The 27255-nt window shown below is 52.7% G+C and overlaps 14 protein-coding genes across 14 annotated transcripts; 8 read left to right on the top strand and 6 right to left on the bottom strand.

The window, feature by feature from the left end:
* Positions 1 to 336: 336 nt before the first annotated feature.
* Positions 337 to 2763, top strand: BDW70DRAFT_164142 (major facilitator superfamily domain-containing protein; the record flags this gene model as incomplete). The annotated part of the gene is made up of 12 exons (XM_073741423.1): positions 337 to 651; positions 722 to 857; positions 930 to 1010; positions 1068 to 1081; positions 1153 to 1290; positions 1356 to 1507; positions 1579 to 1960; positions 2017 to 2185; positions 2261 to 2339; positions 2391 to 2455; positions 2515 to 2642; positions 2692 to 2763. 12 exons carry the CDS (start codon positions 337 to 339, stop codon positions 2761 to 2763), a joined length of 1731 nt encoding a protein of 576 aa, XP_073591615.1.
* Positions 2764 to 3574: 811 nt separating this feature from the next.
* BDW70DRAFT_172083 (major facilitator superfamily domain-containing protein) lies at positions 3575 to 5701 on the top strand (the record flags this gene model as incomplete). Its single annotated transcript, XM_073743405.1, has 8 exons — positions 3575 to 3892; positions 3972 to 4065; positions 4128 to 4401; positions 4454 to 4725; positions 4782 to 4945; positions 5001 to 5304; positions 5369 to 5559; positions 5630 to 5701. 8 exons carry the CDS (start codon positions 3575 to 3577, stop codon positions 5699 to 5701), a joined length of 1689 nt encoding a protein of 562 aa, XP_073591614.1.
* BDW70DRAFT_144339 (putative erythromycin esterase) lies at positions 5678 to 7114 on the bottom strand. The gene has a single exon (XM_073738235.1). The coding sequence runs from the start codon at positions 6772 to 6774 to the stop codon at positions 5761 to 5763; it is 1014 nt and encodes a 337-aa protein (XP_073591613.1). The 5' UTR covers positions 6775 to 7114; the 3' UTR covers positions 5678 to 5760.
* Positions 7115 to 7424: 310 nt separating this feature from the next.
* On the top strand, positions 7425 to 8770 carry BDW70DRAFT_172078 (uncharacterized protein; the record flags this gene model as incomplete). Its single annotated transcript, XM_073743404.1, has 2 exons — positions 7425 to 8412; positions 8463 to 8770. 2 exons carry the CDS (start codon positions 7425 to 7427, stop codon positions 8768 to 8770), a joined length of 1296 nt encoding a protein of 431 aa, XP_073591612.1.
* Positions 8771 to 8809: 39 nt separating this feature from the next.
* BDW70DRAFT_124293 (putative inositol phospholipid biosynthesis protein Scs3) lies at positions 8810 to 9967 on the bottom strand. The gene is made up of 2 exons (XM_073734836.1): positions 9044 to 9967; positions 8810 to 8990 (listed from the first exon to the last, which is right to left on the bottom strand). Exons 1-2 carry the CDS (start codon positions 9824 to 9826, stop codon positions 8889 to 8891), a joined length of 885 nt encoding a protein of 294 aa, XP_073591611.1. The 5' UTR covers positions 9827 to 9967; the 3' UTR covers positions 8810 to 8888.
* Positions 9968 to 10122: 155 nt separating this feature from the next.
* Positions 10123 to 12036, bottom strand: BDW70DRAFT_172077 (major facilitator superfamily domain-containing protein; the record flags this gene model as incomplete). The annotated part of the gene is made up of 6 exons (XM_073743403.1): positions 10123 to 10353; positions 10420 to 11184; positions 11248 to 11303; positions 11365 to 11560; positions 11626 to 11885; positions 11955 to 12036. The coding sequence occupies 6 exons, from the start codon at positions 12034 to 12036 to the stop codon at positions 10123 to 10125; spliced, it is 1590 nt and encodes a 529-aa protein (XP_073591610.1).
* A 620-nt stretch (positions 12037 to 12656) lies between these two features.
* Positions 12657 to 15536, bottom strand: BDW70DRAFT_164136 (beta-glucosidase; the record flags this gene model as incomplete). Its single annotated transcript, XM_073741422.1, has 7 exons — positions 12657 to 12890; positions 12942 to 13800; positions 13847 to 15038; positions 15091 to 15143; positions 15189 to 15233; positions 15281 to 15423; positions 15477 to 15536. 7 exons carry the CDS (start codon positions 15534 to 15536, stop codon positions 12657 to 12659), a joined length of 2586 nt encoding a protein of 861 aa, XP_073591609.1.
* Positions 15537 to 16164: 628 nt separating this feature from the next.
* Positions 16165 to 16859, top strand: BDW70DRAFT_144332 (uncharacterized protein). The gene has a single exon (XM_073738234.1). It carries the CDS (start codon positions 16297 to 16299, stop codon positions 16636 to 16638), a length of 342 nt encoding a protein of 113 aa, XP_073591608.1. The 5' UTR covers positions 16165 to 16296; the 3' UTR covers positions 16639 to 16859.
* Positions 16860 to 17338: 479 nt separating this feature from the next.
* Positions 17339 to 18626, top strand: BDW70DRAFT_153876 (arsenic resistance protein; the record flags this gene model as incomplete). The annotated part of the gene is made up of 4 exons (XM_073739727.1): positions 17339 to 17576; positions 17647 to 17789; positions 17841 to 17927; positions 17973 to 18626. 4 exons carry the CDS (start codon positions 17339 to 17341, stop codon positions 18624 to 18626), a joined length of 1122 nt encoding a protein of 373 aa, XP_073591607.1.
* A 12-nt stretch (positions 18627 to 18638) lies between these two features.
* On the bottom strand, positions 18639 to 19772 carry BDW70DRAFT_124252 (bZIP transcription factor). Its single transcript, XM_073734835.1, has 2 exons — positions 19407 to 19772; positions 18639 to 19356 (listed from the first exon to the last, which is right to left on the bottom strand). Exons 1-2 carry the CDS (start codon positions 19428 to 19430, stop codon positions 18652 to 18654), a joined length of 729 nt encoding a protein of 242 aa, XP_073591606.1. The 5' UTR covers positions 19431 to 19772; the 3' UTR covers positions 18639 to 18651.
* Positions 19608 to 21158, top strand: BDW70DRAFT_144329 (uncharacterized protein). Its single transcript, XM_073738232.1, has 3 exons — positions 19608 to 20482; positions 20553 to 20631; positions 20682 to 21158. Exons 1-3 carry the CDS (start codon positions 19942 to 19944, stop codon positions 20797 to 20799), a joined length of 738 nt encoding a protein of 245 aa, XP_073591605.1. The 5' UTR covers positions 19608 to 19941; the 3' UTR covers positions 20800 to 21158.
* Positions 21159 to 21235: 77 nt separating this feature from the next.
* On the top strand, positions 21236 to 22959 carry BDW70DRAFT_164132 (putative flavin-containing amine oxidasedehydrogenase; the record flags this gene model as incomplete). Its single annotated transcript, XM_073741421.1, has 3 exons — positions 21236 to 21292; positions 21355 to 22722; positions 22801 to 22959. The coding sequence occupies 3 exons, from the start codon at positions 21236 to 21238 to the stop codon at positions 22957 to 22959; spliced, it is 1584 nt and encodes a 527-aa protein (XP_073591604.1).
* Positions 22960 to 23364: 405 nt separating this feature from the next.
* Positions 23365 to 24713, bottom strand: BDW70DRAFT_172071 (putative MFS monocarboxylate transporter; the record flags this gene model as incomplete). Its single annotated transcript, XM_073743402.1, has 2 exons — positions 23365 to 24491; positions 24542 to 24713. The coding sequence occupies 2 exons, from the start codon at positions 24711 to 24713 to the stop codon at positions 23365 to 23367; spliced, it is 1299 nt and encodes a 432-aa protein (XP_073591603.1).
* Positions 24714 to 24850: 137 nt separating this feature from the next.
* BDW70DRAFT_144327 (major facilitator superfamily domain-containing protein) lies at positions 24851 to 26889 on the top strand. The gene is made up of 3 exons (XM_073738231.1): positions 24851 to 25099; positions 25146 to 25214; positions 25267 to 26889. Exons 1-3 carry the CDS (start codon positions 24944 to 24946, stop codon positions 26527 to 26529), a joined length of 1488 nt encoding a protein of 495 aa, XP_073591602.1. The 5' UTR covers positions 24851 to 24943; the 3' UTR covers positions 26530 to 26889.
* Positions 26890 to 27255: the final 366 nt, after the last annotated feature.

Below are 27255 nucleotides of genomic sequence, written 5' to 3'. Positions count from 1 at the left end.
TTCGATGACGACGGCCAGCCCTATATCAGACTACTATATCCCTCCAAGCGTCTCCACAAAAAGTATATCCTTGAAGCGCAGTATCCGCCATAACCTTACTCACCAAGACGAAATATCTCTCGCCTCGTCTTGCCTCAGTTCGTCCCGCTCATAGCCCAAAAAGCCAAGAGGCTCATCCTTCATACCAAGAGAGCATGTCATTTTGGCGGAAATAACCACATCCCAGTACCTCCACTACCAGGTCTTTCACTATCAAAACAATGCTCGTTATCCACCCTATAAAAGGGCGGGGCCACGGCCTGCCTTATCTCTCTTTGCAAACAACAATCCTCCAAAATGGCAGAAGTCGGGTCAAACAAGGAGACGATCGTCGTGGGCGAGTGCTCGAAAGACTCTACAGACAGCCCGACGCCGAGCCGTAGAGAGACACTTCAACCGCAGACCGTCAACGCCAAACCGCCTCAGCCAGCTATCGCCAGCTTCTTCTCTTTCTTCAAACGCTACAGCAACAGACGGGATCCTGAAGAAATCGCTACGCCGCCTTCGGTCTACGACGACCCAAAACTGGCACCGTACTTCCAGCCAAATCCAAAGTATGAGAATCTACACCGATTTGATCCTGCTTTTCGGTGGACATGGGGCGAGGAGAAGGTATGTGTCCAGTTTGAAGCCCTGTCACGCTTGATTTCAATGGTGAACGCAAGACTGACAGGTCGGTTAGCCTCTAATCCGCAAAATTGACTGGAAGGTCACCGTCTGGGCAGCGCTAGCGTTCTTTGCTCTTGATCTAGACCGGAGTAACATCAGCCAGGCGAATACTGACAACTTCCTGGATGATATGGGACTAGACACGAATGGTACTCTAACCTGTCCACCTTCGAGGCTCTAGGTAGAACTTGGTCGATGCTAATGTTGGGAACCGTTCATAGACTATAACCTCGGCCAGACGCTGTTCAAGGTTGCGTTCTTGCTCGCCGAGTTGCCGTCGCAGCTTGTCAGTAAGAAGATTGGTATGTTCCTAATTCAGTTTGTCCGGGGCATATGCTTACGATTACAATGAATTGTAGGCCCAGACAGATGGGTAAACATTCCCGCTTCGAACTACATCTAAAGCACAAGATAAACGATGTGTTAACCCCAAACATATTCTAGATCCCAGCTCAAATGTGCCTTTGGTCCATCGCATCCGCAGCACAGTTCTGGCTGAATAGTCGCGCTTCCTTCCTCGCGCTGCGCGTGATCATCGGTGTCCTGCAGGGTGGATTTATCCCTGATATCATTCTGTACCTTGTGCGTCCCATCTCCACCCCTGCACTGGCGTTCGGCGTAGGAAGATTGGCTGCTAATGGTGAAAGGAACAGTCCTACTTCTTCAAAAGCGACGAGCTACCTCTGCGTCTGGCAATTTTCTGGATGGCAAACCGCCTCACGGATGTCATTTCCCCGCTCATAGCATATGGTGTACTCCATATGCGCGGGACTCAAGGGCAGGAGGGATGGAGGTGGCTGTACGTCTGGATCCAAGTCCCCGCCCTGCTCTAGGGCCTCTTGAGTTAGGGCTAAATCTGACCTTTAATAGCTTCATGATAGAAGGCCTTCTTACGCTTTTGATAGGCATCTGGTCAATCTTCCAGATGGCTGCCTCGCCCACACAAACAAAAGCCTTCTGGAGACCCAACGGGTGGTTCAACGAGCACGAGGAGAAGATCATGGTTAACCGGATCCTCCGCGACGATCCCTCAAAAGGAGACATGCATAATCGGGAAGCGATCACCCCGAAATTGCTCTGGCGGAGTCTATGCGACTATGACCTCTGGCCTATCTATGCCATCGGGCTGACGTTCGGTATACCTCCTGCCCCAAGCGATCAGTATTTGACCCTCACTCTGAGGGGGCTGGGGTTTGACACATTCGAGAGTAATCTGCTCAGTATTCCGGCGCAGATTTTCACGACTATCAACGTATTCCTCTCTTCCTAAAACCAGAGTTCAAAGGGCGAGACTAATGACGGCCCTAGATGCTGATATTAACCTACATAAGCGTAAAATGGGACCAGCGCGCGTTCCTCGGCCTCTTCACGCAGTTTTGGTTCCTCCCTTGTCTGATTGCCCTGGCGGTTCTGCCAGAGGGGACACCGAGATGGGGGAGTTATGCGCTTGTCACAGTGATTTTGTCGTATCCGACGCGTATGTCTTCACTCCCACCTCTTAACCAAGGATATACCGGTTAGAATGTGGGGACCTGGCTGATTATCAATACAGCGCACCCAATGCAAGTCGGTTGGTGCAGCTCAAACTCGAATACGGTGCGGACGAGGACCGTCTCGGCTGCTCTGTACAAGTGTGTTCCTTCCCGCAAAACTTGACATACAGCAGGCACTGACGAAAGCAGTATGATGGTCCAGATCCAGTCAATCATGTCGTCGAATATCTACCGTGAGGACGACAAACCCCTGTGTAAGTCTCACTTTCCAGCCTGCTGATGGTGCGAAAGATACTGATTGGAGTGCATGAAGATCGCCGCGGAAACCGCGTCCTGATCGCAATCAACTGTCTGAATTTCGTGCTGTATCTGTTTGCCAAGTGGTACTACAAGCAGAGGAATAAGAAGAGGGATGCTGTTTGGAATAGGATGAGTTCTGAGGTAAGTCTTATCCACAGAAGGGATATGGTGCTAATATAGAGTACTGCAGGAGAAAGAAGAGTATCTCAACACTACAACAGATCAGGGGAATAAGAGGTTAGATTTCAGATTTGCAAGTTAGAGGCTCGGAGCTTGCGAGAACTGATGAGGTGTGATAAGTTGGGGGTCCTGGAGTATAGTCATGGAGATAAGATGGACGAGATATATTAATAGTATGATTTTCCGTGCAACTACCATCGCAATAACACATAGATGAGGCCTGACAAGGTTATTTTATTTTTATTTTTAAAGAGAATGAGAGATGAGTGTACTTGACAGTACGCGCCCTCCGTATCCGGGGCATTTATGGCTGCTGAGCGGTAGTATAGGGTAAACAGTTAGGGCACGACTCTCATGTCAGTATCAGAGTAGATATTTGAAGCTAGAGCCCACAAACTCCAGTCTCCATACCCTCTGCATACTTTTAAGCTATCTAAATTGTCTGGCGACTAATATTGCTTATGGTACCCGGTGACTTGGTTATTCTCACTCGCAAGAGCCCCTCGATATGACGCAATTCCCAACGGAAGCTCACAGTTCATTGCAGCCAGTTGTTTACCGATAACTAGGATAGCAGCTGACAATAGGATATTTTACGTTCAAGCTGTGAAATAAGAACCCGCTGCATCACAGACGCTGGCTCATCACAAGACAACACAGCCGCATGTGTAGCACGCAATCCCCCAGGAATCCCGTATACTGCAACCCCATTCGGTGAGCCCAGCACTTGACCCAAAACGCAAGCTCAAGAGCTGATGACGTGCGGTCAGACAATCCATATAACACTGTTAATAATCTGAATGCTCGCCATGTCTTCAGAAAACGAGTTAGACATTCTTGACCCGGACATATTCTCTACAGCCTTGGAGAGAGAAATAGAGATAGACAGTGACATGGACACTAACAAAGAGGTCACACGCCGGCTCCTAGATGGTCACGAGGGTTCATCATATACTGATCTGCCAGGTATAAGGATCAGCAAAGACGGCTCTCTTGTTAGAGTTGAAGCACTCCATGAGCCGGAACCAGAATCCGAGACCGGAACGCCACTGAATCCCTTCGCGGACCCAGAAGTAGCAGAGCGCTATGCAGCCCTCTACGAAAAAGCAAAATATGAATGTCGGCACGTATTTGACCCTACCATGACCTGGACGACGGAGGAAGAGAGGAGGCTCATTAGGAGGATTGATGCCAAAGTCTGCTTATGGGCCGTACGTCCCCCGACACTACCTGATTTGTAAACTCCTGTTGCGACTGGATGGAGTCAAGCTGATGCTGCCATGCATGCAGTGCGTCATGTTCTTCGGTCTGCAAGTCGACCGCAGCAATCTCATTCAAGCGGTGTCCGACAACATGCTCGACGAGCTGGGATTGTCTACCAACGGTGCATACCTCTTCAATCCACTCACGCACGAACCTGAAGCTGATATACTAATATAAGGGCAGACTACAACGCCGGCAACATAATTTTCTACCTCTCCTTCCTCGTCGCTGAACTGCCAAGCCAGCTGCTCTCCAAAGCGCTGGGGCCAGATCGCTGGATTCCAATCCAGATGTCTCTGTGGTCGCTCGTCGCGATCTCGCAGTCCTGTCTGTCCGGCCGGAGCTCGTTCTTCCTGACCCGTTCGATACTGGGCTTGCTGGAGGGCGGCTTTATTCCGGATATCGTGCTGTGGTTGTCGTATTTTTATACCAGCAGGGAACTGCCGACACGTCTCAGGTATCTAGCCCCTTTATCTAACCTAGAGGAGGGATTTGACTGACCCGAATAGTCTCTTCTGGACAACCCTCTCCGTGACAGAGATTATCGGGTCCTTCCTGGCATTTGGTGTGCTGCATATGCGCGGCGTGCTTGACTGGTCGGGGTGGAGGTGGCTGTTTCTCATTGAGGGTCTTATAACCCTGCTTGTAGGAGTAGCCTCGTTCTTCAAGATGCCTGCATCGGCGGTCGAGACGAAGACATGGTTCCGGCCCAAGGGTTGGTTCTCGGACCGCGAGGTCAGGATCGTTGTCAATCGGGTGTTGAGGGACGATCCGTCAAAGGGTGTGTCCAGATATCATCCTTTGATATGGCAAACAGGGCAGGGCTAACAGGAATAGGCGATATGCATAACAGACAAGCAATAACCCTCTCAGCGCTCTGGGACTCCCTATGCGACTACGATCTCTGGCCGATTTATCTCCTGGGTCTTATCGTTTACACTCCCATGGTTCCGATTCGGACGTATATAACTCTCACGCTGAAGAGTGTAGGGTTTGACACTGTACTGCCCCCAGCACTCCCAACATTCGAAAAGCTACTGATGGGAGATATGGCAGTTCAGTACAAATTTCCTCATAATCCCTTACAATATCACACATATCCTCCTCCTAAACCTCCTAACGCATCTCTCTGAACGGCTCAATGAGCGCGCCCTAGTCTCAAGCATCCAATCCCTCTGGGTGCTCCCCTGTCTGCTCATCCTGCGCTTCTGGTCCAATGCAATGATCGACCCGTGGGGCACGTACGCGGTCATGACAATCCTGCTCTCGTACCCATACTGCCATGCGATCCTAGTCGGCTGGACGAGCAAGAACTCGAATAATGTGGGGATAAGGACGGTGTCGGCGGCAGTTTATAACAGTACTTTTCCCTCCCTTTTCATTTGCTCTATTGTGGTTTAAGAGCTTGCTAATCCGGATTACAGTGTGCGTCCAGATGGGCAGCATCATTGGGAATAATATCTTCCGCGAAGACGATGCGCCGCTGTATAAACGCGGATATTCGGTGCTCCTGGGGATGAACCTACTGGGGATTATCCTCTTCATCGCGACAAAGGTCTACTACCTCAGACGAAACAAAGAGAGGGACACTATCTGGAAAGGCATGAGCGAGGAGGTATCCAATCTACCCATTCTGCCCTAATCTTCCTCAATTCTAGTCTGCGTATGCTGATAGACTGTACCAGGAACGAGAAGACTATATCAAGAACAGCCCCGAGATAGGGAGCAAGAGGCTTGACTTTCGGTTCGCTCATTGAATACTCCATTAACCGATACTTTTATTTACATATACACACGAAAAGGGAACAAAGACAAATCACAATCCAAACGGGTACGTCTCCTCATCCCCTAAAGCTGTCTTCGGCTGAACGACCTCCAGTGGCCTCACAGCACTCGTCGTATCAAACCAGACATACCCATCGAATTGATTGACCAGATCTGCCGCGGAATAATGAGAGATCCGTTCTGTGTCCGGCCGATAGATCACGCCGATAAACCGCTGCAACCGTCGATGTTCCTTCGCCAAGGCCTCTCTAACCTCTCTAGCCATTCTGTCCTCCCGCAGATCCAGGAGAAAAGATTCAACTCCCGTATCATGCGCAATCCGTTCCCACGAGTCACGACTACTCGGCTTCACATCCATGATCTGCATGTCTTCACCCCACTCGCTCGCCGCAGCGACAGTCCCCGTATGCGTTCCACAGCCAATTAGCGCCACATTCTGCTCGCCAAAGACCTCTCGGCATAGCTGTCCGATATTCACCTCTCTCCGTCGAATCCCCATAGCCGTGTGCCTCGCATCACCGCAGTGAGAGTTATGCGCCCACACCACAACCTTCCCATTAGGCTTATGTTTAACCAGCCGTTTCAGCGTGTCAACCATATGGCTGTCGCGCAGCGTCCAGCTTCCCGCACTACTGTAGTACATGGCCTTGTAGTACCGCTCCGCATCGCGAACGACATACGCGTTCTGCTCGCTGCTGTGAAACTCCTCCCCGTCGCCCGGATGTGCTGCGTACTCAAGGCGTCTTTCAAGCAAGTCGCGGAGCATCGCCACGACGCCCTTCTCGCAATCTTTGAAGCCGCGTAGGGCGTCGAGTCCGTATTCCTGCGGCTCCTCCGTGTACGGATCCAGACAGCCGTAGCGCCTTCGGGCCTCCTTCGCCATAGCCGGATCAACTTTATCCAGATATGAGATAATTGCTTTCATCGAGCTCCCGAGCGAGTAAAGATCCATCCCGTAAATGCCCACTTTCTTCTCAGCAGGTAAAGAGGCGTTATGATCCCGTATCCATTCGACGAGATCTTGCATCTCCTTGTTCCGCCACATCCACGTTGGAAAGCGCTCGAATGCCTCGCCCTCGTCTTCGTAATCGGCGTCGCCCTTTGTCTTCCCGATCTTACCTCTGTGACCTGGTCGTTGGCGGACGTAGCAATCTAGCGCCTCCGCGTCGGGCCAGTCTGCTTCCAGCGCGAGCACGGTGAAGTTATGATGCGTGATCAGCCGCTTGGTGATCTCTGCGCGGGCGGCGTAGAACTCGGAAGTCCCGTGGGAGCCGTCGCCTAAAAGGACAAGACGGTTCTGGGCGTACGAGTCGAAGGGGAGGGCGAAGGATGGATCGTGAATCGCCGGGAGGGGGCGAATGGCGGTGCGGAAGAGGGCGGTTAGGTCGGACATGGTGATTGCTTTGGGGTTCGATTTTGGCTTGGATGAGAGTGCAGTTGGAAAGGGGTGCTTGAGGGTATTATAAAGATTGCGCAGGTTGTTCATTTCATTCTTTGTGGTGCACCTGCTCGTGCGTATAATCTGTAAAGGTGGATAAGGTGGTGTGTAACGTTGTATAAAGTTAGGAATGGAGGCAAGAAGGATGTCAGCGAGCTGTCATTATGACTTCATCACCACATCAACCAGCTCACTCAGCTGGTTAGCCAAGCATCACTGGCTCATACTGTGACAGCAGGGGTATCCAACAGTAAGCGATGCATCAGATTCGCATAGCCACCTCCACCTGCAAGTCTCTGCGTCTCCAGCTCCGCAGATCCAGCATCCGTCCGAGCCTCAAATCACTCTCCCAACAGCAACACTCCATCTCGACCACACCTACAATCATGCAGTCACAGTCGCAGTCACAGATCCTCCAAACCTTCACCTCAGCCCTCTCGACCATCTACGGCCCCCTCTCCCCGTCCTCATTACCCAACCCATCAACGTGGGTACCGCCGCAAAAGTCCGGCGGTCACAAAGGGCGCTACCTCTGGACAGACGCGTTCGGCGTGCTCACGCTCCTAACTCTCCACGCCGAAACGAATCGCAATTTCAACAGTGACACCCAAGGCAGCACCAACCATTATTTGACGCTCGCAGCCCGCCTCATCGACACTGTCCACAATGTCCTCGGCCGTCATCGTTCGGGCACGTCATTCCTTCCCGGCGCAAGTGAATCGAACCCCGTAGGCGGGGGGCTGCGAATCGGCAAGATAGACGACTCCGGAAGCGACGGCGACGGCCAGTACCACCATTATCTGACCCTGTGGATGTTCGCGCTAAACCGGATGAGTATGGCAACCAAAGACCCAAAGTACAATCAGCAGGCGATTGCGCTCGCGAAAGCGATCCACGGGCCATTTTTCGTTAACCGCGGGAGTGACAAGCCGAGAATGGTCTGGAAGATGAGTGTAGATCTCTCGAAGCCGCTGGTCGCCAGTGAGGGAAATCTGGATCCGATCGATGGTTTTGTCATGTTCCGACTCTTGCAGGCTACTGCATGCCATTTCGAAGGCGGAAACGGCGAGGGTGAAAAAGTGCTGAGAGACGAGATAGAGGATTACGCACGCGTGATGAAGCGCAAGGGTGAGCATTTCGTTTCGTCGGATCCGTTGGATCTAGGGATGACCATGTGGACTGTGCATTGGGTTCTGGAGGAGGATTGGGGACAACGCTTGGCTGAGAAGTGCTTTGAGCAGATTTGTACTTCCTTCCCCCCTCAATCTTCTTGTGCGCAATTGACGAATCGGTAGATGAGCTGCTCGAGATTCGTCGCTACCTCGACCGGAGCATGAAATACCGCCTTGCATTCCGCGAGTTCGGGACTGCGTTGGGATTGCGGTGCATGGCTGAACAGGAGGTGGAGAAGGAAAGGGCTGTTGATCTCAGGGCATATAGTGAACAGATTTTGAATGTCTGGAGGCAAGTCATGGAGGCTTCGCTTTCCGAAGACCCCACGCCAGAGGATCTGAGGCCCATCACGAGAGTCATGTACGCGGCGGCTCTGATTCCTGGAGGTAAGCATTTCCCAGAGTTTCTGCAGCATAAAAGTAGTGGCTAACAACACAGCGTTCAAACGGGGTTATTTCGGTCCTGAGCCGAAAATGTAAAGGGTATGTATTTGTACATCAGGTCGTAGTTACTGTACACGTAGTATACAAACCGTCTATAAAACCCAGCTATACGCCCGGAATGCCAACCACGTTCCTCCAAGGGATGATTCGGCGGGGAAGGAAGTAGATAACATATATCGCGCCGAGAGAGATAAGTAAACCATTTGCCTGTCACCATTAGCTTCGTCACGCAAGTACGGGACACAAATCAAGAAAAGTACCTTCTCCAACCACGTGTGAAACCAAATGGCCGTCATAAGCAGCATCCACCACCCTAGCCCAACAACTCCGCCCACGAAGCGCAATGTCCACGTCCTAACCTCATTCCCTGCCTCACGCGTGGTTTTCGCATTTGCACTTGCACCCGCATCATCCTCCGCCTCGCTCTCTTGAGCCAAAACACCCAATGCCTCAAACCCCAGTACCGCTGTGACTAGCACAAGCATGAAGACATGCCCGCTGACATCATGCCCGCCCCTCCACGCGCCACCCGCAGCCTTACACGCAGTGGCAGTCAAATAAACACCAAAATCTTCGACTCCAGCGCCAATGACTCCCTTCTCATTCCGCACGTTATTCAATTCAGACAACGCGTCGTCGCACTTTCCGCCCGTTATAACGAAACTGCGATCGATGATTGCCGGCCCAAAGAACCACTGTGTTACGAAGTACCACGCTGTCGTCGCGAGGGCGTACCGCGACAGAGCTTGGACTTGGCGGCGCCCACGATGCGGGGACGGTGGGTATGTCAGGAGGAGGGCGGCGAATGCGAGAGTAAACCAGATCCAGCCGAGTTTGACGAAGAAGATGTTGAAGATGTTGTCTTTGCGGGCGAAGTAGTTGATGGGCGCGGAGGCGGAGGCAGTCACGGCGTCATCAGAGGGGTCAGGATACCGGGCGATCGGCGAGAGGACAGAGAAGAGTGAGCCGAGGAGGAGTGTTGCTGGGTAGATGAGGAGCGTTGTTGGAGGAGGGGGGCGTGGCGGTTCAGAAGGGGGTGGCATCGTTCGGTCCGTGGTTAGGGAGACTTGTCAATACGGGAATTGAATATAGTGATGAGTAGTATATTTGTCTAAAGAGGTAAAGGATCTAGAGGAGTAAAACGGTTAAGTTGATGGTGTTGAGAGTCTAGAGTTGAGGAGGAGGATAGGAAGATTCAAGATGTGTAAGTGACGAAGTTCAGGTTGAAGTCGAAGTGGAGGATTCGATCCGCATGACGTCGCTGAGGTTTTCTTCCCTAAGGACCTACGCCAAGACAGCCATATATACGCACTATATATACAACAGAAGAATAAATCAATCAAACCCACGCCGCCGTCGCAATCCTCGTCCTCTTCCCCCAATACCACTGCGGAAACAACAACAAGGCAAAAAACCCCAGCAACCCTCCAAACACTCCGAACGGAACCGCGGGCCCAGCCTGTTCCACCCACGTGCCTACAAAGAACGTCCAAGAGAAGCTGATGATGGCTCGCATGCAGGTAATCGCCACGAAGCAGTCTGCTGAGACGGAGCGGTAGGAGTCAATTACCTGCACGACCGTTAGTGCTCTTGACTTCTTTTGAGGAATACTGTGGTGGAAAAGGAGGGAGCGTACATAGTTAAACCCCACAGACGGCGCCTGCATGAGCCCAAACGCCAACATACCAATTCCAAACTGCATCCCAATCCACATCGTCGGGCTTCCATTCTCTGCGCAGAAGCCGAATGTCCACAGTCCCGTCGTTGCGAGAATCAGCCCGGGCAATGCAACGGGTAACCGTGCCTCGGGCTCGCTGAACTCGCCGTCCTTGATGGTCTTCTTAGTGACAATCGCTCGATCTGCAAGGGCTGCTGTCGCAGCCGCACCTAGAAACGAGCCGATTACGCCACCGACGTTGATCAGCCCGGCATTCTCCCCCCAGTTGTAGGGCGGGTAGGCGACGATTGTTGGTCCGACGGTGCTGAGGGTCACAACACCGCCGACCAGCCCGGCGTACCAGAGCATGACGAGCCAGACGCCCGGAAGACGGAGCGTGAGCCAGGGGGCGAGGAAGTTCTTGCCGAGGTTGCCGTGGTAGGTGTATAGTTTCAATGAGCGGACGAAAGTGAAGTCCTGATATTGTTGAGCAGGGGGGTAATCCACCTCTTCAATCTGCGCGCTTTCGACCTCTTTTGACGTCGACTTCTCTGAACTCATAATCGGAGGAGGCTCGTCACGTTTGTAGAGTGTCTCAGGGACCAAGATGAGGCAAGCGACGAAGAGGACGGCGCAGATGATGACATTCACCCAGTGCAGCCATTCCAGCCCGTGGCTTGCGATGTATCCGCCCGAGATCCCTCCGACCAGCGAGCCCAAGCATAGAAAGACAGTGTAGAAGCCCTAGACGGTCAGGTCAAGGTCAGCCATCCAGCGCCCTCACAATTAGCTAGGGCCGGGTTATACCATAGCCTTCCCTCTCTGATGCGTAAAGTATATCTCTCCAATCGCATTTGGCGCAACTACCACCGTCAGCATAACCCTCACCATAACTAGAACAAAATGCAGATAGGGAATGCATACTCGTATCTGCCGGCCCAACACCAACCCCCATAAAGAATCTCGCCGCAAGCAAACTCTCAAAAGTGCCTGCCAGACCCGCCCACAAAGAGCAAAAGAGCAGGATCAATATGCTGAGCAGGATGATGGGCCTCCGCCCAAAGGTATTCGCCAGCGGCACCCACCATATATTCGACGCGCCCATCATGAGGACATTGACCTGCACCTGTCAGCACCAGCAAGCACCCTCGATCCATAGGTAGTCGGCGAAGTTGCGACGCTTACCGCAACCAAGTGACTCAACCTCCCCATGGACACGGGCGGGTTGAATGCGAGCGGTGTCGCATACAGCGGAAACACGCTGGCGATACTACTCGAGGTGAAGTTTCCGATAAAGGCAAAGACGGACATGCATGTTAGCACGACCGTCTTCCGCCAGGTTGGCCAGTTGAGCGGGTCGCAGGGGTCGGAGGAGGGTTGTGGTTGCAGGACGAGTTCGCCGGCGTGTTTTGTATTAGCTGTTTGAGAAATCTGGTGGGAGTGGACTGAATACAGTAATCGAAGTGTTAGATAAGACGATGGGATAGAGAGGGCTCATGGGTGTAGAAGTTTACTTGATAACGAGACCGTCCCCGGCGGAAGAGCATCTCGGACTTGCTGCTTGGATAGCGAGAAAGCGTGGCGGAAGCCTGACATTGTGAGTTGACTTGGCCTGACTTGAGTTGACCTGAAGTCTGTGATAGGGTAGTGAAAGAGGGAGGTGGAAGAGGAGGACGTGAGAGCAAGGGCTCGGTCTCATATAATGTAGTGAACAACCTGAACACCTCGGACCCGTGGTATCTGCCTCAACACCATTGGCCACTGCAGCTGGAATGTGAACTACCCCGGATATTCAACCCCAGGAACTGCCGCGCCAGGATGAGTTCAATCCTTCGTACCCTTGGTGGCGCTCGGCTCCACCTCTTCCGAGTCCACGAAGCGAGCCAGATGTATAAAGAAGGCATGGCGCGGGAGAGACGAGCATGACATAACCGACGCTTGCTTGTAGTACTGAGATCGCTCCTATCGTCCAAGCCTAGGGCTCACCTCAGGTTTGAGGGCTAGTTCGGAGCATCAGTGACTCGTATTACGCTACTAAACTCACCAGGTGAGTCGGGATGTGGACAATATTACAAATGCAGATTGATTACTGACTCAGGTATCGTACTGGTAGTCAAAGGATTACCAATAAAAAGTCGTAAATTGGCTATCAATTAATATACCAGAAATCGGAGCCAGCCAACCGAGGCCGGCATCCTGTTAGATAAGGTAATTCGCTACTGAACCGCCGGCAAAGAAGCCCTGAGAGGAAGCTTGCGTGAGGAGCTTCCCACGAACACCTTTTTAGGATAAGACGTGATGACCCAGTCGTCCTTCTCCATATCCCAGTTGGACAGGTCACGGCGGGTCAGGGTCGTCGTGAAAACCCGCTCCTGGCCGGGCTGAATGACAAGTTTGTCAAAGCCGCGAAGAACCACCTTCGGTTCGTTGGGCCCGCCCAGGGAAACGTACTAGCTGGGTTAGCTCGTGGCTGAAAAAAGGGGAAGGGTTAAGCGACTTACCAGCTGGGGAACTTCTGTACCAGCCACAGGCCCAGTGTTCTTAATTGTGGCTGAGATTCGGAAGAGGTCGTCGTAAAGGCGTGGGTTTCCTCCTGCACCTCCACCGGACGGCAGAAGGTTTTGTGGTGATCCATCCTTGGCACCCTCGGGGATGTAGTCCTCATCGTCCCATCCGTAGTTGGGATCCCCGGAAGACATCTTGAGATCAGTAGAGTTGATCCAAGGGTAGATAAACTCCCTGACCCTTGTGATGCTGTCAGGGAACACGTAGTCCTCGGCCTCACCAATGGTGCCGAATGTGGGCGCAGCCTTTGTCTGGCCAGATGCGGGAGAGTACGCTGGGGCGTTCAGCTTCTGAACAGTAAGGTTCGAGTACTTGAATGTGGTGTAGCTCAGTCCGTGGCCAAACTCGTAGATCGGAGTCTGATTGGTCTTATCGAAGTGGCGATAGTCAATGAAGACGCCTTCGGTGTGGTCGGTCTGCGGGGCACCATTGCCGTTGTTGGCTTCAGTCAACAAGGGAGCACCGTATGCCTCGCGGGTTTTGCCCCAGGTGAACGGAGACTTTCCGTTGGGGTTGACACGGCCGTAGAGCACGTCGACAAGCGAGTTTCCAGACTCCTGGCCGGGAAGACCAGCCCAGAGGATGGCAGTGACGTTGGGATGCTCATAGAACTGGTCCACGAGAACGGCGCCAACAGAGTGAATGACGACGATGGTATTGTTGCAGTTGCTTGCGGCCGCCTTGATCAAGTTCTCGCCGTTTTTCCACAGGGTAAGGTTTTTGCGGTCTCCCTCGTTACCGTCGACGCTGATGAATCCTTCTCCGGCACCTGCGTTGACAAACACGAGAGATACACTAGCAAATTAGCACCATCTACTGATGCAGGGCTTTGAAAACTTACGTAGACTCAGACGCGGTCTTGTTAACCTTATCCAAGGCCCAGTTGTCCGTCACCGCAAACACGCTGCCACGTCCCTTGATGACCTCCTGCTGGATCGCCTGCTCGGGGGTGACCAGGTAGGGGAAGTTGGCTGTACCACTACCCCAACCCATGGCAAGGGTTCCTTGAGCGCAACCACGGTCATCGCAGCCATTCGCGCCGTAGGGGTTGGAACCCGCATCCTCACCGAGGATAGCGACATTGCGCTCCTTTCCGGTGAGAGGGAGCGAACCCTCGTTCTTCAGAAGTACGACACTGTCTGCACCAACGCGACGGATGAGAGAAGCATGGTCTTGCTGGACATCAACAAACTCATTGACCGTGCCGTAGGCGCCTCCGTTAATCGAAGCGTGTTCGTACCCCTTCTCTGCCCTCGTCCAGGAGCTGAAGTTGGGCGGGGTGGCCAAACGGTCACGGCCAACCTTGTAAAAAGCGGCCATGACTCGGACGGCCATGTCATCGACACGCCATTGGGGAACGGTTCCGTTGAGAACACTGATCGTCAGGTTGGGGCCATAGTAAGAGAGCCCATCGTTAAAGGCGATGTCTCCAGGCATCGTCATGTCCATACCAGCCAGAGCAGAGCCGACACCGCTGTGCGTCGCAGACCAGTCGCTCATGACAAAACCCTGAAAGCCTAATTCAGCCTTCAGGAGCTTGTTCAGAAGGTGGCTGTTCTGGCAGGCTTGCGTGTTGTTCAGATGTTGGTATGAGCACATAACGGCGCCCACGCCAGCACGCACGGCATCTGCGAAGGGCCAGAGGTACAATTCGTGCAAAGTCTTGTCGTCGACGTTCTCACTCAGGGTCTCCGTGATGTTGTAGCCGTAACCAATCGCCTCAGGTACCTGTCGGAAATGCTCTTGTTCGTTGAGGAGGTAGTGCTTCGCCGTCGCGATCACACCGGCATCCTGAATGCCCTTGATAGTCTCGGCAAAGAGAACACCGGACAGAACAGGATCGGGTGAGAACCCTTCCCAGTTTCGGCCACCATCGGGGAATCTGCCGAGAGGACCAGCGGCCGGGCCCAGTTGTACGTCAATGCCCTTGTCGCTGAATTCCTGGCCCATTGCATGACCACGGATGTACGCCAATTGTCGATCCCATGTTGCTGCGACGTTAACACCGGCGGGGAACGCGGAGTTGTAGTCGGCTGGTAAAGTCAACACCGTATCCTCAAATACCTGTTTTTATTGGTAACCTACTGAATCGGATACCCAGAGGACCGTCTTGTAAGCAAAGGGAATTTATTCCGAGTCTGCTGCAGTCAGTATCACTTCAGTTCAAGAATCGGTAGCCGTACCTAGGAACGCTTCCTGTCTGTCCAACGCATTTCTCAGACATCCACCTGCATCCATTTAGCACCAGAACAGTTTCCGCGGCCACTGACCATACCCTGTACCAGTTGTAAGATTGACCTTCTCATCGAGAGTCATCTGCGAGACGATCTGAACGGCGCGATTGTATGCTTCGGCCCATTCGCCTTGACCATTCGACCATGGAGAAGGGTAGTACGGAGGAGAGACGGGGAGGTCATCCTGCTTCACCTAATTAGCCTTATCTGCGGAAGCCAACCTAGAAGTCCACGTACCTGAGCACTAGCCACTGAGGCAGCCGTCAAAGCCGCAGCCTCAAGCCAACCAAACTTCATGATTGCTGGAAGATGTGCAACCGGCTCGACAAGTTGAGAGACTGAGAAAGAAAACGGACCGGAAAAGGAGGCAGCAAGGAGGTTATAAGCACAGACTCCAGCCCATGTCAGCATATTATTGACACGCAAATCCGGTTCGGACAGCCTAGTGGAGAACGGTGATGTATTTTGTTTTCAGTGCCGTTGCGGGGGGCGAAGAGTCAACTGCGTTGGGGACGGCGTGGGGATCGGCACGCCAAATACTCTGTAGCCAACCGCCCGACGGCAATTAGGCTGAATTCAGGCTAGGAGAGTAAGCGGGCCGGCACCATGGACCGCAAAGGAAGGTCGAAATCGGTTTATCGGATTCGCGATGAAAGCCCGGTTGAATTCGGCAGAAGCAAAGAGAAGGGTGGTCGAAGAAGTGTGAGGTCTCACACACTATAGGATTCAGGGTCTTGGCGGTCGTCCCCGCAAACATTTGGAATCAGGGGCGGCCCGTATTATTTCATGTCCCAGGTACCGACCGCCTGTATCCCTTTACTGTAACACAATACTCACGGCAACTATTGAGCAGTATCTTTCCGCTTCAAGACACTTCCCACAATCAGGATTTCTGTCTTATTTTGTTCTTCGTGAACGACTCCAACTGCACCAATGCTCTCTCTATCTCCATAGCTGTAAGCTCCGGGGAAACTCCGGCACTAGGCTACCCCATGGGCCGTGAACCGTCCGATGCTACAGTAGCACTGTCCCCGCATCCGGCATCTGGCCGTGCCATATGACATCCATAGCTTCGTCTCGCACTTCTACAACATTCGAACCCGTTTACTGTTCGCAGGTATACGGTGACCAAGTACAATGGATTATTGTCTCGCCTATCCCAATCTCACGAGGACCCGATCACACAGACCTTACATCATCCGCCGCAAGGGCTCCGAGTCATTGTATTGTTCCAGGGACAAGCCGCCTACGCAAACCTGACCATGGCATCTTCAAGATGTTTCTACATGGCCTGATGCCTAGGTATATGGTAATCTATGCTCATTGCTCACTAATTGTTTTGCAGCTTTCGGGCACCTGGGTCCACAACTCGCCAATGTGTCGTCTAAGCGTCATCTAAGCGTCGTTTAAACGTCGTTTAAGCGTCTATTCGCATAATTATATCTAGCCACCACTGGCCTGCTAGAATGCTCCATCGCAGGTCTTCCACGCTTGAGTATATTTCCGATGATTTGCCGGCCCTTGTCGGCCCAAGCCCAAGCTCATCGACCGAGATCCGGCCATACTTTCTCCCGCATCCATGGCTTGTTCCGTCGTTCAAGCGACCCAAGAAAGCCCTTCCCTTCCAAGCTTTCAGAAGACTAGTAGTCTAGTCTGTGCATAAGCTAGACTCTGGGCATTGTTCTACATAAATTGCATGATGTCACTCAGTCAAGGCACTCGGACCATATCCGGTCTGCCGAGTCGGACTCGCGGGTCGCCGAGCTGGAGATGAAGTGATTTTAAGATGGCTTCCGATACCGGCCGAAAGGTTGCTCTTCAGCCTTCAGCAGCCTTTTTGAAGCTCAAGGCGGCCGGGTGGATGTCTTCATGTTTGTTTTCCCAAATCTCAAATTCAAACTGCAGGCTTGGCGTCCGGTGAGCACGTGAAGGACGAGATGTCACCCGCCCATTGTGATTGGTCGCCCAGTTCTATACACTGTCCATCTAGAAAATGTAGCTAAGAAAGCTCTGCTTTAACCATTGTCTTCATTTTCCATCATAGCACTATACAATAGTTTAACTATCAAGCTTATTGGTCATAAAGTTCTTACATCAATATGAACGAAGAAAAGCATACCCGTGATCCCGAAGCAGCGTGCGCAGCTGGATGTCCGCCGGAGACTGACGCCGACGATGGCCCTGTCTCAGCCTTCAAGCAATTGGGTCTCCTCGACCGTTTCCTAGCCGTCTGGATCTTCCTCGTCATGGCAGTTGGGATCATCCTAGGGAATTTCGTACCGAATACAAGTGAGACGCTGCAGAGGGGAAAATTTGTGGATGTTTCTGTGCCTATTGGTGAGTCTGCCAGACAAGGAAATGCCAGTAATGGACGGATGGCAGCAGCGACGGTGCTAACACTCGACAGCGGTCGGGCTGCTGGTAATGATGTATCCGATCCTATGCAAAGTGCGTTTTGAGACGCTGCACCGGTCTTTCCGGGAGAAGAGTCTTTGGACTCAGGTTGCTTTCAGCATTGTGGTGAACTGGGTTATAGCGCCTTTGTTTATGGTATGGTATATGCCCCTACTCTTCTCTGAAGCGCCTAATGTGTGCTTCTAGCTCGGCCTCGCGTGGGCTTTTCTTCCGGATGAGAGGGGCCTCAGGGAGGGTTTGATCTTGGTTGGGATTGCACGATGCATTGCAATGGTATGTATCCGTGAGGTCTTCACGAACTCGGGTTGACGAAAACAGGTCCTAGTCTGGACCGGATTGGCAGGCGGCGACGGCGACTACTGCGCGATTCTAGTGGCGATCAACTCGATTCTGCAGATGGTCCTATTCGCGCCCCTGGCCGTCTTCTTCATCAACGTGATCAGTGGGTCAAATGAAGGCGTCGCAATCGATTATTCCCTGGCCGCAAAGAGCGTAGGGGTATTTCTCGGCATCCCGCTAGGTGCAGCCATCGTCACACGCTTTGCCCTACGATTACTGATAAGCGAGGAGTGGTATGATCGGCAGTTCCTGAAATGGCTGAGCCCCTGGTCTCTGATCGGGCTGTTGTTTACGATTCTGGTTCTGTTCGCATCGCAGGGAAAGCAGGTGGTGCATTCGATTGTGTCCGTGGTGAGGGTCGCTGCGCCGCTGATCGTCTACTTTGCCGTGATCTTCCTGGTGACGCTTGCGGTAACACGGCGGTTTGGCTTTGGATATAAGCTGTCTTGCACGCAGAGCTTCACAGCCGCGAGCAATAACTTTGAGCTGGCGATTGCGGTAGCGATTGCGGCCTTTGGTGTAGATAGCGACCAGGCCCTGGCTGCGACGGTCGGCCCGCTCATCGAGGTCCCTGTGCTGCTGGGGCTGGTGTACGTGGTCAAATGGGTAGCCAGGAGACAAAAATGGGCGTGATTCCTCCTGTAAATAGTCGTATGCTTCATTGCCCACTGATTTCATCCAAGACTTGAAATAGAACCTGATTCTGCACTCTGCAGGCTTCATCGGAGCTGCTGCGGATGAACCCCTTTCGTAGCTTTTGCTGGATTTCTGAGACGTCTAGTCCGCGAGCATTGTACTGGTTCACGAGCTTCTCGGCGATGGCGCAGAATGTCGTATTGAGGACGTGCTCACTAATGGGCAGAGAGTCCAAGCCTTCGTCGGGAGAGCAGGCACAGAGCGGAGGAAGCTCTGCTGCGCTAGCTTTCTTACACTGGGATTCGTTCTCGTTCGCGCTCGGCTTGCATGCACTGATTACAGACTCTTGGCTCAGGACCGATTCGCTGCGAGGACTCTGCTCAGTCGAGCAAGTCGGCTCAAATTTCACCTCCGCCACCCGCGACTGAGCCTCAGACGGAGCTCGTCGAATTGCCGGAATGGCAACTTTCTGCGCCGCAACTGGATTGTCGACCATCCGCAGATACTCCTCTAGTGCACTGGGCGGTACGCCGAGGAAGAAATGCAGATCCCTCAGCCTCTTGTTCTCAGCCTCTAATCTCTGGACGGCCAGCCTGTGCTCGACGTCCCTGCGATCGAGCTCTTGCTGGAGACTGAGCACTTTGCGCTCGAGGTCCTGAAGATGATCCTGTCTCCGTGCTCTGCTCTTACGCTGGTTCTCCCTCACACGGGCGAGTTTATCTAATCGCTACGTATAGGTAAGAAAGTGATTTAAAAAAACTCGGGAGAACATGTTACCTTCTTCTCCAAAGCCGAGGTCATCTTGCTCTTGCGCTTGGTGTTATGCAAAGGGTCCTTCAGCTGGGCTGGAGAAAACTTGCAGTCCGCAGAAGCAAAATGCGAGCCAGACCCTGGTCATGTGACTTTGTTCCTCTGGATTTCAGTTTCAGCTGCAGAAGCAATTATCCCTTCGTAATCTGCAGACTGGTATACAACTGCGGCTTGATCAATAACCCGGCTTCATATATCGCAGTAGTCTGATGAATGAGCATGGCCCATATGGAGAGTGGACGTGGCACTGGTCCGAGCCTCCGTCTCGCGTCACAGTCACACCAGTTAGCTGGTGCGGTACATAGTCGGCGCTCACCAGATCGCTGAGCTAATTGGCATTCCTCCTCCTCGCCTCTTGCCTTGGAGAAATCCCCCAAACTGCCAGGATCTCTGTGGCGTCTAACTACACTTTCTTTTCCACTGGATTTGTTCTCTACTACCGCTATTTCCATCGCAAAACCACTGAGTTCACCAACCCCAGACAGCCAGACACCAGATCATCATGGTGTCCACCCGCCATCACCCAGACGACTTCCCACCACCTACATCCAATTCATCATCGCCTTTATCCACAACGTCTGAGCCAAGCGGTACCTCATCGAAGAAATGGCTCCACACACCGACCGCCATTCTTACGCTCTGGCTGCTCATCTCGTGCCCCCTCGTTCTCTGGGACGCCGGCTACTGCCTGTTGCGCCCGCACTCCATGCCCGGCGGAAAGTACCACTCCTTCTGGTCTGGGTATAAATGGTACGGCACTGTGGATTATATATACGGCTGGCCGGCGTTCAATGCGAATAATGGCTTTACAAATGCGCAGGCTGTCTTAAACTTGCTGGAGACCGGCGGATACCTTTATTACCTGTGGGTTGTGTATAGGCACGGGACTGTCGCGGAAGACTCAAAAGGATCGGGCGGGTCGCAGGGGACGCTGTCCTGGCTGCTGGCCACAGACAAGGTCGTTGCGGGGAGAATGGGGGCGACAGCGTTGTTAGCGGCGTTTAGCTCCTCTGTGAGCACAGTCTCGAAGACGGTGCTTTACTGTACGACCCATCCGCAATCCACTTGCGCGCAAAAGATAAAAGAATAATAACTTAAAGCTAACGATTTCAGGGTTGCAAGAATATTTCAGCAACTTCGAGAACATCGGCCACAATGAAGTTTGGCCAATGACTGCTTGGATCATCCTCAAGTACGTTGTACTGTTTGAAGATCGGCGCTACACCTGCTAATCTCTTCCAGTGGTCTCTGGATTGTCGTGCCTGTGTGGAATCTTCATGTTCTCGGGGAGGAGATTGTGTCCTCGCTTGCCAATGGCACTGGTGCTTCGCGTCAAAGTGGTCGTCCCAAGGCGCAGTAGCCTGGCACCGCAATCATATATGCTTGGAGCGGCGATTGGATCAAGCATAGGATAGTTTATGTGTCGTATAGTACACGATCCGTCGATCACTGAGCGGTAGGTCTGAGATGATTTTAGCGCTAGCGTTTGTCCTTTTGACTATCGCAAGCTTTAGCAGAGGGAGCTCTTCTTGCGCAGTGAGACTATATCTTAATTCAAGTATCCCTTCTATCGATTTTGACTACGGGCTGCTACTATTTTCTTTGTTTTCTCCCTTTGAAGTTTTCCTTCACTGTAAACTATGCTGCTAGAATGACATCACCACATGACACCCGCACCTACACTACGACTACACCTACTATTGCGGGCACGAACTCAAATACCATGAATAGGAATCATACCCAGGCCTCGTATTGTAGCTTTGATGAGGCAACTGCAAGGATCTTATCTCCAGACCATGGCCACTTCAGATAGGACACGCATCGCCGTCGTCGGCGCCGGCGCAGCAGGAATGGTACACTACTCCCCTGAGCCAGACACGCCTACACCCAAGTATCCTACTGATCGTACGTCCAGTCCTGCGCCACAAGCCTCGCAAAACACCCCGCCAAATTCGACATCACCCTAATCGATAGTGTATCCCAGACCGGCGGGCAAGCAACCTCGCTACCACTTGACAGCAGCAAGTACGGCGCATCCTGGCTGAACGACGGGGTGCAAGGCGGCAGCAGCATCTTCAAGCACACATTCAAGTTCTTCCGGGACTACGGTTACTCCCCGCGCGAGGTGAAGCTGCAGGTTGCGTTTGGGAAAGGACCAGAGACCTTCTTCACGAATGTATTTCCCAGTCCGCTGATCGACCAGTTCCAGCCAGAGATCAAGAAGTTGGGCCGTGTGTTGAAAGTAATCAAGTACGGGCTCCCAGTGCTTGGGATCCTACCTGTGAAAGTTATCTTAAAACTATTCCGATTCAGTACGGAGTTTGGCAACAGCATGCTCCTGCCGCTGCTGGCGCTGTTCCTGGGCACGGGAAACCAGACGCCCAATGTGAGCTGTGCGCTGTTGGAGAGGCTGTTCCAGGATCCTGGGATGAGGCTTTGGGAGTATGACTCCAAAGGTCTGATGACAAACTTGCCGCGGATGTATACGTTTCCGCAGCTGGGGAAGTTCTATGCGCAGTGGAAGGATGACCTGGAGGGGAACAAAGGAGTGAGGATGCTTCTTGGAACGGAGATTGAGATCATGCATCGAGTGGGCGACGCAGTTGTGCTCGCTATGCATACACCGGATGGGAAGAAGACAGAAGCATTCGACTACATGGTCCTCTGCACGCCGGCTGACGAGTCACTGAAACTTCTTGGCCGCCACGCAACGTGGAAAGAGAGGTGGGTGCTTGGAGGCGTGAAGTTCTTCGACGATGTGACGGTCACGCATAGCGATGCAGACTACTTCAACAGCATATTTGAGACAAGAGTACGCGACGAACTGGTCTCAAAGGCCACCGGGCCGTCCGCATCCCTCTCGGCAACAACCGTATCCAAGCGTCAGGACCAACTCGCCTTCGCTAACGCATCCTCCAAATGCGAAGAAGACGGCTGGACCGGCTTCAATCCCATGTACTACACCCACTCGTATGCGAACGAGCAAGACAAAATCGAAATGGGCTTCGATTGCACCAACTATCAACACCAGTTCCGGGACGCGATTGGGGTTGGAAACCCTCCGTATCCGGCGGGGCAACACGTCTACCAGACAATCTTCTTGGATAAAACGCGGCAGGACCTATGGACATGGAACTCTATCGACGAGGACAAGATCATAGGCAAAAAATGGTGGCACCAGTTCGGGCACCGCTGGCAGCATTATGCGCGCGTTGTGCCGGGGATGATGTTTGTGAATAGCTTGAAAAATAGAACGCTCTTTGCAGGAGCTTGGACGATGGTGGTATGTCAATCTGCCCTTTATCCTCTGCTTGTCTGCATGGTTTTCTTCTTGGTTGCCTAAAAACTAACGGTGCGGCAGAATATGCATGAAATCGCATGTATATCTGGGATTGCGGCAGCGTATCGCTTGGGAGCGAGTTATGAACATTTCGACGATTTTGCGCAGGAGGTCTTTGCTAATTATCTCCTTGTTTGTCATGGGGTTTGGTACAAAGGGGAGGGTAAGAAGCGTGCCTGACGTTAGTAGTAAGATGAGAATATGGGCTCAAGGGCAATAGTGAAAAGATTAGGCTACTTAGATAATGTTAACTGCGAATGATCCTCCAATGCTGCCTCCTATACAAGGTCATACAACACGCCACTCCTCCGGCAGTCATTAGACGGTTTTAGAAGGCCACCTAGTTGCAATCATAACGGCTCCTCTGCGGTCCAAGAGAAGGCCGGGTACCTAAGGCCGTCTTGACCGTAAGTATGTGCGTGGCACGTCTCCATTATTAGGATACTGTCCTGTGATGCGGACCATAGTCAATCTGGCGCATGCAGTTGTGTTTTAATAGTGGTCAATTGTAAGACAAAGATAAATGAGGTAGGATATATTTCTATGTAGTTCCTATGCTGAGGAGAATTCAGCAAGCCAAAATGTCTACACTTTAACCTTCCACCTCCACCTCCACTCTAGCAACGCCCATCGGGACAACGCAAGCGCAAGAAACCCAACCATCAGAACCGCCGAATAGAATCCAATGAGGACACGAGGCGAAGTCGACTGAAGCAGAGCACCCCCAACCGGCACTGTCAACAAGACGCCAAACGCAGCGACAAAGTAGACGGTCCCATAGTAGCGCCCGTACTCCTCAGTGGAGCAGAGCTGGCCCGCGCAGACCGGCGCTAGCGAGAGCCATCCGCCCGAGCCGAAGCCAAATACGGCAACAACGGCGTAGAGCGTAGCCTCGTCGTGGGTTCCAAAAGGCAGCCAGACCGCCGCCATAGCGACCATCGTGACAGCGACCAAACAAAGCAAGACATTAAAACGGCCAAGCTGGTCGGCCGCAAACCCGGGGAGGACCCTGCCTAGCAAGCTCATGCTATTCAGGACGGTGAGGGCGTAGAATTGTACGTCGGTCGATAGCCCGGCAAAGCGCACATATGTCGGGAGCAGTGCGGCGCAGCCGAAGATGATGAACTCGAAGGAGAACACCGCCACGGTGAGGAAGCAAAGACGCAGGGACCGGAACGCCCGGAAGTCAATTGTCGCTTTGCTGGCGCGGCCGCCGCTGGCGGGCAGCCGGCCACGCACGAGCACGACCCCGAGCGCATAGCATGCCAGCGCGATGAAAGCGACCACGCGGACAGACGTTCTCCAGCCATAGCGCGGAAACAGCACTCGAAGAAGAAGCGGAAGAACCGCCCCGCCGGCCGAGGATCCCGCCATGCAGAGACCTGAGGCTAGGGCACGTCGACGATAGAACCAGTGGCTCAGAACGGCGATTGACACGGTTGTGATGACTGCGGCAGCGGCTCCTCCAAGGACCGATAAGCACAGAATGAAGTGCCAGTACCGGCTGCATTCGGCAAGCAGCATATACGAGGCGAAACTGGCTAGCGACCCGCAGACTAGCAGGGTTCGGGGTCCATATCGGTCGAAAAGAGGGCCGACTTGGACTCCGAGGAACAGAGTAAGGAACACTAGAATCGCGGTGATCCAGCCCACGTCGCGGACACTATACCCGGCGAGCTGGTTTGTGCTGATGTAGTCTTGCACGGAGCCAACTGGGAACACGGTCAGCAGGATACTGGCACCTCCACTGGAGGAAACTCACTAGCAGTCTGGAAACCAAAGGATGGGAACATCAGTAGACAAGATCCCAGCAGGCAGGTCCATGCCTGCCGGCCACCTTCGGGGAAAGCCCAGCTGACTCCATGAGATTGGGTGGGATTTGGGGAGTCAGACGCCAATTCTGCCTCAAAGGCCGGCTGAGTCGATTGAGACATATCTGAATAATGTCAAGATTGTCAATGGCATCGGTAGTATCGATCACAGTAAATCGAGATGGCGAACTCTTTAAAGTATGCATGGGCTAGTTGTAGAGGGCAGGGCGTGGCCCACTCGCCAGCGGTAGCTTCTTATTGGATCCTGACAGCCCCACCTGAGAGAAGGCCGACCGGGAATGAATGTTGAAGATAACAGCAGTTTGGCCTGCCTGCGGTAACTGACGGAAGAGATGGACCAAGACCATGTTGGCTCAATTGAGCCATCTTTGATGGTGCGGAAGATTGACAGACGCCTGATACCACTCCTTTTCACAACCTATATGCTGAGTTTCATGGACAAAACAATCCTGTCCAGCGCGGCTGTGTTTGGCCTCCTTGAGGATACAGTCAGTACCACTCCTCGGCATTTTTGCACCCGACTGACAAGGCCAGCATTTAGTTGGCGACCAGTATAGCTGGGTCTCCAGTGCCTTCTATTTTGGATATCTGCTCTGGGAATGGGTGCGGTGACCAATGCGTTCCGAAACCTGCCACAGCAAGCTAACAGACGAAGCCCACGAACATCCTCATCCCACGCGTTCCCGTCGCAAAATACCTGGCCTTTAATACGTTTGCCTGGGGCGCCGTGGTCGCTTTGACTGCCGCGTGCGTCAACTATGGCGGCTTGCTCGTGGTCCGATTCTTGCTAGGTGTCGCAGAAGCAACCATAACACCGGCCTTCATGTTCATCACCACCACTTGGTATACACGCGAAGAAATCCCCGTTCGGACCGGTATTTGGTTCTCGGGTAATTCTGTCGGCGGGCTTCTTGCTAGCCTTTTGGCTTACGGCATCGGCCATATCGACCACCCTCTCCAGCCGTGGATGTGGTTATTCATAATCCTCGGAACTGCCACCTTCCTCTGGGGCTTCGTCATCCTAGCCTCGCTGCCAGACAGCATTTCGAATGCAGCCTTCTTGACCGCTGAGGAGAAAGCATTCCTGTCAAGACGTGTCGTCATTGCCGGGACAGGACGCACAGAGGGAACTGTGTGGAAACCCAACCAAGCCGCCGAGTGCTTCCGCGACCCTAAAACATGGCACTTGCTTGGGATCGCTGCTCTAACCCAGATACCCAACGGAGGCATTCAGAACTTCTCGAATCTGGTCATCAAATCGTTCGGATTCACAGCATTGGAATCTACCCTGGTAAATATCCCAGTTAGTATCATCAGCGCTGCAACGATCACCCTTACGGGATGGCTCGCAGGTCGGTTTCAGAATCTTAATTGCATCCTTATTGCTTGCGTCCTGGCAGTATCAGGGCTCGGGAGTACCCTAGTGTATGCGCGAGTATACCACGTTCCCCTCGGTGTCCAGCTTCTAGGATATTTCCTTCTCGCCACAGGCCCAGGTGCCCTTCCTCTGACCATGTCTCTAGCTCAGATCAACTACAAGGGCGTCACAAAGAAGATGACGATGACGGGAACAATGTTTGTCGCATACTGCGTCGGCAACATTGCAGGTCCTCACCTTTTCAGCACTAGCGAAGCACGCCATGAGACCTCATTCCGGGCCATCCTCATCTGCTATGCGCTTGCAGCGGCGCTCGCGCTTTCCCTATATGTGTATCTGCGGCGACTCAATTCCCAGAGGAACCGTGAAGAAGGCACAGTGAGCACTGGACCAGTTGCAGCTTTCCCTCAGCAGCCGGATAGATGTCCGGGCAGGCCCGCAGCCAGCACCGAAATATCTCCACTCATCCGCACATCTCAAGAGCAGGATGATTGCGACGTGACCGACTGGAACACATTTGGGTTTCGCTACCGTCTGTAGATACAATGATAAGACCTTGCCAGGTTATAGGAGTCTCAACAGCCGAGATGAGAGCCGCAGACCGGGCGATCCCGGTCAAAATCCGTTAAGTAAACATTATGGTGCAGAAATTAGATGCGATCATCAGCAGAGCAACCCCATAATTTTGCTTATTCTGTGCGCTGGTTCGTCCAGATTCCTTGCTGGGCAGCTTTTTCTGGTTGGCCCAGTCGACGATCACCGCATACCGTTCTTGACATGGCATTCTGCTGCAAAAGAAACGACAAACCACGCGGGAGTATCATTGTTAATTGCTGTTCAATTAAAAGGCCTAGGGAGAAGGGAAAGAGTCCACGAAATCCAATTAACCTAGAAGAATTAACGTAATCAACCACCGAACCGCGGATACCACCGAACCGCGGATTCTCAACCTATTTTATACTGTCTCTATTTAACGCGTCAAATATCATCACTAGTGTACAATATGCCTCTTTCTAAAGAATCGCGTATTCAGATGGCTATTTCAGCCTATCAGAACGGTCAAATTAAATCCGTTTTACGCGCTGCGCAGGTTTTTGCAGTCCCTGAAAATACTCTACGCGATCGGCTTCGTGGCACCAAATCACGATCAGAAACACGCGCCAACAGTCATAAATTAACCGAATTCGAAGAGGAATTGCTTTTAAAGCAATTATTAGATGCAGATATGCGAGGATTTCCAATTCGGCCGGAATTTCTGCGTGGAAT

This window comes from Aspergillus foveolatus (assembly GCF_047715535.1).
Source record: "Aspergillus foveolatus strain CBS 279.81 unplaced genomic scaffold BDW70scaffold_93, whole genome shotgun sequence".
Classification (NCBI taxonomy): Eukaryota; Fungi; Ascomycota; class Eurotiomycetes; order Eurotiales; family Aspergillaceae; genus Aspergillus; species Aspergillus foveolatus.
Note: the sequence above shows the minus strand (reverse complement) of the source record. Positions and strands in the feature narration are given on the sequence as shown.